This window comes from Ammospiza nelsoni, chromosome 26 (genome assembly GCF_027579445.1).
Source record: "Ammospiza nelsoni isolate bAmmNel1 chromosome 26, bAmmNel1.pri, whole genome shotgun sequence".
NCBI lineage: Eukaryota > Metazoa > Chordata > Aves > Passeriformes > Passerellidae > Ammospiza > Ammospiza nelsoni.
This window is the reverse complement of record NC_080658.1, coordinates 4,507,641-4,514,945: the sequence shown is the minus strand read 5'-3', so window position 1 is coordinate 4,514,945 and position 7,305 is coordinate 4,507,641. Positions and strand designations below refer to the sequence as shown.

Here is a 7,305-nt window from a genome sequence, read left to right as displayed (position 1 = left end):
TCGGGGCGGGCCCTGAGGATCACACCCGTGGGTGCTCTTCTGTGGGGACACAAGTGACAGGGTCCAGAGGTGTCCCCAGCTCCACGGGGACACTCGCAGTGCTCGGCGTCTGGCGTGGGGACACCGAGGGACCCCCCATTGGATGAGGGGGTCGGCGGGGCCGATCCCACCTCCGTGCCTCAGTTTCCCTTCATGGGCGTGTCCTGATTGGATGGGCGGGATGGAGGGGGCGTGTCCGGCGGCGGGGTGGGCGTGGCCCGGCGGGGTGGGCGTGGCCCGTGCGGCGCGGGGCGCACCGGAGGCAGCGGAGCGCAGCGGAGCCGCCGCCAGCCCGAGCCCCCCCCGCCGCCGCCGCCCTGCTCCCCCCCGCCGGCACCATTCCCTCCCCCGGGCGCCAGCGCGCCCCGGCCGGGCGGCGGCTCAGCCTGGGCCGCAAAACTTTGCTGGCGGCCGCGGCGGGGGTGGTGATGGTTCTGGTGCTGGTGGTGCTCATCCCGGTGCTGGTGAGCTCCGCCGGTACCGACGGTCGCTACGAGATGCTGGGCACCTGCCGGATGGTCTGCGAGCCCTACGGCCCCGCCGCTCCCCCCCAGCAACCGGCCGAGCGCGGCCCCCTCCCGCCGCCCTCCACGCTGGTGCAGGGTCCCCAAGGCAAACCGGGCAGACCGGGCAAACCGGGACCGCCGGGGCCGCCCGGAGAACCGGGGCCGCCGGGGCCGGTGGGGGCGCGGGGCGAAGCGGGAAGACCGGGACCCCCGGGATTGCCGGGACCGGGCGCTACGGGCGCGGTGAGCGCGGCCACCTACAGCACGGTGCCGCGGGTCGCCTTCTACGCCGGCCTCAAGAACCCCCACGAGGGCTACGAGGTGCTCAAGTTCGACGACGTGGTCACCAACCTGGGCAACAGCTACGACGCCGCCTCGGGCAAGTTCACCTGCGCCATCCCCGGCACCTACTTCTTCACCTACCACGTCCTCATGCGCGGCGGGGACGGCACCAGCATGTGGGCCGACCTCTGCAAGAACGGGCAGGTAAGGGCTGCCCCATCCCGGCTCCATCCGCGGGACCGGGAGCTCTGATATCCCCCAGCACGGGAGAAGGGCTGTGGGTGCTTCCCCGTGCTTTTCCTGCCTTCAGAATGGGTGCTCCATCCTTCTCCTGCCCCGGGGTGTCACATCCTCTTTGTGCTGGTGATGGACCGCGGGTGCTTTCCCAGGGGCTCCGTCCTTTTCCCGGCCCCTGGATGCACCCCCAGGGTGCCACATCCTCCTCCCAGCGCTGATTGCGGGCTCTGGGTGCTTCCCCAGGGCCCCCATCCTATTCCCATCCCCTGGGTGTCACATCCTTCTCCCAGCGGCAGTGATGGGCTCTGGGTCCATCCACATCCTTCTCCCAGACACTGCCATGCACCCCTGGGGTGTTTGATCCATCTCCCGGTGCTGAGGGTGGGCTCTGTGTGCATCCCCAGAATGCCCTGTCCTTCTCCTACCCCCAGGGATGCACCCCCGGGATGTTCTGTCCCTCCCTGGGTGACGATGATGGGATTTGGGTGCGTTTCCAGGGTGCCACATCCTTCTCCTGGGCACGGAGCTGTAACCCCAGGGTGCCCTGTTCTCCTCACAGCGATGTGATGGGCTCGGGGTGCACCCCCGAGGGGCTCTGTCCTGCTCCCCTCTCTGGAGCTGCATCCCCAGGATGCCCCATCCTTCTCCCAGTGCTGGAGATGCTCCCCCAGGATGCTCCTTCCTTCTCCCAGTGACAATGACAGGCTCTGATTGTGTCCCCAGGGTGCTTCCCATGCTGAAAGAGCAGCCCTGGGGTGCTCTGTCCCTCTCTCAGTGACAGAGCAGGGCTCTGGGTGCACCCCTGGGGTCTCCTGTCCCTCTCCCAGTGACAGTGCAGGGCTCTGGTTGTGTCCCCAGGGTGCTCCATCCTGCTCCCCACCCTGAAGGAGCAGCCCTGGGGTGTCCTCTCCTTCTCCCAGGGACAGTGCAGGGCTCTGGGTGCACCCCTGGGGTCCCCTGTCCCTCTCCCAGTGACAGTGACGGGATCTGGGTGCACCCTTGGGGTGTCCTGTCCTTATCCCAATGACAATGACAGGCTCTGGGTGCACCCCTGGGGTCCCCTGTCCCTCTCCCAGTGACAATGACGGGATCTGGGTGCACCCTTGGGGTGTCCTGTCCTTATCCCAGTGACAATGACAGGCTCTGGGTGCACCCCTGGGGTGTCCCATCCTCCTCCTCCTCCCATTCCCAGACGCTGCCCCGTGTCCCCTGTCCCTCTCCCAGTGCTGGGGACAGTCACCATCCACCCTGGCGTGTCCCCAGGGGTTCCCTCAGCTCTTTCCTTGGCCATGGAGATGTTCCTTGGGGGGTGTCCCCCTGGCCATGCCATTGTCCCCGCGGAGGTCCCGCTTTTGGGGGGCCGCACCCCCAGCCTGGAACCGGCTGGGTCTGAGTGGGGACATCGCGGGGGACACCCCGAGGGTGGCTGCATCCTTCCCCTCCCCTCATCCCGCTGGAACCCCCAATGCCAGGACTCAGCCTCGCCATCCCCACGCTTTTGGGGCGCCCCTTTCCCACACCAGGACTCGAGGGACAAGATGTGGCCGTGTCCCCTCGGGGATGTCACCGAGCTCAGCTCCCCTGGATGGCACCGCAGCTGCATTCCCGCGCCTCCATCCACGCTGCGTTTCCCCCGGCATCAAAACCCGCGATGCCTCCTTGCCCTGAGCATCCAGGACCCCCAAAACTGAGTTTTCACCCCAAAAAGAGCCGGGCTGTAGGGAGGAGCGGGATCCTTGTCACCCTCCCCGAGCCCTTCCGAGCGGGAGCACGGCAGGAGCCGCTCGCTCCGCAGCTTTTCTCCATCCAAACACTTCCAATTTCCTTTTATTGAGATTATTTTTGTCCTCCCCCTCCCTCAAGCCTTAATTTTTGGGGGTTTCCAGCGCTGTTTGGCACTTCTTGCTCTTTCCCCAAACACTCCGGACTGAGCACCCCAAAAAATCACCTCAACCTTCAAATCTTTTGGGGGACCGCCCCAAACCTTCTACCCCCTAGATCAACATTTCTGGATGAATTTCCAGAAGCTTTGGAGCTCCTTGTCAAGAGGAGCAGCGCTCGGGCGGGCGATGCAACTTAATTAACGGCTTGTTAATTACTAACAAGGCATCGCCGCATCGATAGCTAGAAAGAAGATTCCCCCCTTAATGGCCCAAATAATTAAAAAATTGGGTTATTTAGGGGATTTCTGCTAAAAATGCCCCGTTCCTGGCATGGTGTGGGGTTCCCAGCAGATAAAGGTTGATCCTGGAATATTCAGAGCCAGTCAGAATTTGGGGGGTCCCGTCTGGCACCCCAAAATCCCCTCAGTGCTGCTGGTTTGGGGGCTGCCCATCAGCGTTGGGTCGGGGCTGGAGTTAATGAGAGCCAGGGGAGCTGCTGCTGGTGCTTAATTAGCATTAATTATTATTTGTATTAGCCCGTAGCTGAGGCAAGGGCAGCGAGAGGTGGATGGACGGAGGGACAGATTGATTGATTGATTGATGGATAGGGCTGGTACCAGGTGGTTTTGGGGTCCCAATGCTGTAGAAGGCCATTCCCCAGAAGGCTCAGGGAGGGTCACAGCCCCAGGGGACTCTTGGGGACAGTCCCCAAGGGTACACAAGGATGTGCTGGAGGGTCCTGGGGGCATCTCCTGCTGCACCCAAGGGCCGTGGGGGGCACCCAGAGCTGTGCCCGAGCATCCTGAGGAGCCTCTGCCACTGAGTTTGGGGGCTCAAAAGCCACCTCAGGGTGCTGGGCCATGGTGGCACATGGGGCACGAGGTGTCCCTGATGTCCCCAAGTGTCACCGCACATGGCAGCACCCCACTGTCCCCTGAAAGCTGCTGGGTGCAGCCACCTTGGGGACCCCTCCAGAGTGTCCCCAGTGCCAGGGACACCCCTCAGAATTGTCACTGGGGTCAGGGAGAGCGGCTGCAGCAGAGCCCAGGCTGGGGCCATGCCACCCCATGGGGAAACTGAGGCACAGAACAGCACGAAGGGGTGAAGCCATCGCTGGTGGCCGTGGTGGCAGCCCCCCTCCCGTGGCTCTGCGGTGCCGGCAGCGCCTCAGCCCGGGCCCAGCGCTGCCATTTATCTTGCCTGGTTAGCGAGGGCTGGCGGGCTCGCCGTGATGAGGCGGCTCCTTAACGAGGGAAGACGGATGGCACCGGGCAGCTCCAGCTGTGGCGGGGGGGACGGAGCCAAATGGCTTTTCCTGGCTCTCCTTCCTCCTTTCCTGGTTCTCCTTCCTTCTTTCCTGGCTTCTTCCTCCACTCCCGATCCGCAGCAGGACCCAGGAGATTGGGGCGCTGTGAATGACCGGGATTTGGGGTCCCCCACCTGCAATGGGGACCTCGAGGTGACAGGGTGGGCGCAGGGTGAATGTTAAAAGTGGGTGCTGTGGGATCACAGCCTGGCCGTCGGTAGGTTCCAGAGTTAACATCGTCCCAGGTGCGGCTGGGTGAGGAGTGACCCCGGGACTCCCGTCCTGGGGACAAAGGACAGGACTGCAGGGGACACCGTCCTTGTCCCACCGCTCCGGGCCACCGCAGCCGCTCGCCGATGCGAGCCCAATTAAGAGGCGATTCTCGTCGGTCGTAATTAGCGGCACCTTCTCCCGGCGCAGCGCTTTCTGCATTTCACTTGGGATTTCAGCAGCCGCCTTGTCACTGTCACCCAGCGCCGCGATCTCCCCGCGAGGCTCCGCCGGAGATTTGATTACCCACAGAATTCTGCAGCGGCTCCAGCCACGGAACCGCTGCTGCGGGCGGGGACGGCTCCTCCGCCTCTGCCGGCACCCAGGGAACCTTTCTGGGGGTGGATGGGGGTCTGTGTAATGGGAATGGGGGTTCAGCCCTCGCCACACCCTCACCGTCCCCGTGCAGCTCCCGGGATGCAGGGTTCAGTGGTTTGGGTTGGGACTGGGATGGGAGATGGGGGGCTGTGTCCCAGGCATGGCCCTGGATCCAAACCCAGAGATGGGGGGCTGTGTCCCAAAAATGGCCCTGGATCCAAACCCAGAGATGGGGGGCTGTGTCCCAAAAATGGCCCTGGATCCAAACCCAGAGATGGGGGGCTGTGTCTGAGCTGTGCATCCAAATCCAGAGCCAGGGTCCTGTGGGAGAGCCATGGTCCTGTGTGGAGCTGTGGTGCCACGGTCCTGTGTCCCAACCTGGATCCAAATCTGCATTTGGGGTTCTGTGTCAGACCATGGTCCCATGTCTGACCCATGTTCCTGTGTCCAAACCTGGATCCAAATCTGCATTTGGGGTTCCGTGTGGAGCTGTGATCCCACATCTGACCCACGGTCCCAGATCCAAACCTTGATCCAAACCTGCATTTGGGGTTCTGTGTCAGAGCTGTGGTCCCACATCTGACCCCCGGTCCTGGATCCAAACCTGAATTTGGGGTCAGAGCTGTGGGGACACAAATGACTCACAGTTCTGGATCCAAACCTGGATTTGGGGTCCTGTGTCTGAGCTGTGCATCCAAATCCGGAGCCAGGGTCCTGTAGGAGAGCCGTGGTCCCGTGTGGAGCTGTGGTGCCACGTCTGGCCCATGGTCCTGTGTCCAAACCTGCATTTGGGGTTCTGAGTCAGAGCTGTGGTGACACAAATGACCCACGGTCCTGGATCCAAACCTGGATTTGAGGTTCTGTGTCTGAGCTGTGGTCCCGTGTCTGAGCAACATTCCTGTATCCAAACCTGAATTTGGGGTCAGAGCTGTGGTGCCGTGTCTGACCCACGGTCCTGTGTCCAAACCTGGATCCAAATCTGCATTTGGGGTTCTGTGTCAGACCATGGTCCTACATCTGACCCACAGTCCTGGATCCAAACCTGGAGTTGGGATTCTGTGTCTGAGCTGTAGTGTCACGTCTGACCCACGGTCCTGTATCCAAACCTGGATTTGGGGTTCTGTGTCAGAGCTGTGATCCCACATATGACTTGTGGTCCTGGATCCAAACCTGGATTTGGGGTTCTGTGTCAGAGCTGTGGTCCCATGTGGAGCTGTGGTCCCACATCTGACCCACGGTCCTGTATCCAAACCTGGATTTGGGGTTCCCTGTCAGAGCTGTGATCCTGCACCACACTGGGGTCCCGTGTCTGGGCTGCAATCCCGCACTGACCCCACACCCGCAGTCCCCCCCTGTGCCACTGTCCCTGTCACACCCAGCGCCGCGCTCCCGTTTCGGTGCCCGCGGGGTCCGGGGGGGCTCCGGGCGGTGCTGGGATCCCACGGGGGGGATCCGGGACACCCCTCGCTGCCCCGGGGCGGCTGGATCCGATTGATGCGTGTGAGGCGTGCCCTGAGCCGGTGTCCCCTGGGCAGGTCCGGGCCAGCGCCATCGCTCAGGACGCCGACCAGAACTACGACTACGCCAGCAACAGCGTCATCCTGCACCTGGACGCGGGCGACGAGGTGTTCATCAAGCTGGACGGGGGCAAAGCCCACGGCGGCAACAACAACAAGTACAGCACCTTCTCCGGCTTCATCATCTACTCGGACTGAGCCCGGCGCCCCCCGCATCTCCCCGCAGTGACCCCCCGGCCCCACGGTGTCCCTGCTGCCCCCCAGCTCCCCCCCGGCACCCCCTGCCCACCCATGGATCCCCCTCCCCGCTCTCCCGGCTGCTCCGAGCCCCCTGTTCCCGTCAGGGCTGGGGGCTGCAGGGGTTGGGGGTGGCACCCACGGCACCCCCATGCCCGGCTGTGCCCCCCCTGCCCCGCCGCCGCTCTCTGCCCGCCCCCGGGGCGCTGCCGGGGCTCTCGGGGGGTCCCCGGGCCTGGGGGGGCTGTGCTGGGGCGGGGGGTGACAACATGGTAAAGCAGAGCTGTGATCTGTCCCGGTCTGCTGTGTGTGTCCCCAGTGTCCCCAACGCCGGGGACGGGGTCTTTGTGCCACCACCACCACGTCCCACCCCGGCGCCGCTTCCTTTATCAAACCAGTCCCTGTCCCTGCACCGCTGTCATGGGGACACTTGGGTGCCGCCCTTACCCCAGCCCTGTCCCCATGAGGGAGTGTCCCCTGAGAAACACAGCATTGTCACCGCTCGGGGAGGGACACACGGAGCCACCGGGACCCTCGGGCACTGCGCCCGTCACCGCTGCCTCGGCACGGGCGGGACCTGGCGCGATTCGAGGTGACAGCGGCTGTGCTGGGGACAGAGGATGCGAGCCCTGGGGACACGGAGTGGCCTTGGGGACGGGACGGGGCTGGGTGTCCTCCTGGATGTATGTGTGTGTGTCCGTGTGTCCTCA

The 7,305-nt window shown here is 64.0% G+C and overlaps 1 protein-coding gene across 1 annotated transcript; it reads left to right on the top strand.

The window, feature by feature from the left end:
* Positions 1-467: 467 nt before the first annotated feature.
* On the top strand, positions 468-6,707 carry C1QL1 (complement C1q like 1). The gene is made up of 2 exons (XM_059489425.1): positions 468-1,031; positions 6,377-6,707. The coding sequence occupies exons 1-2, from the start codon at positions 468-470 to the stop codon at positions 6,554-6,556; spliced, it is 744 nt and encodes a 247-aa protein (XP_059345408.1). The 3' UTR covers positions 6,557-6,707.
* The last annotated feature ends 598 nt before the right edge of the window (positions 6,708-7,305 follow it).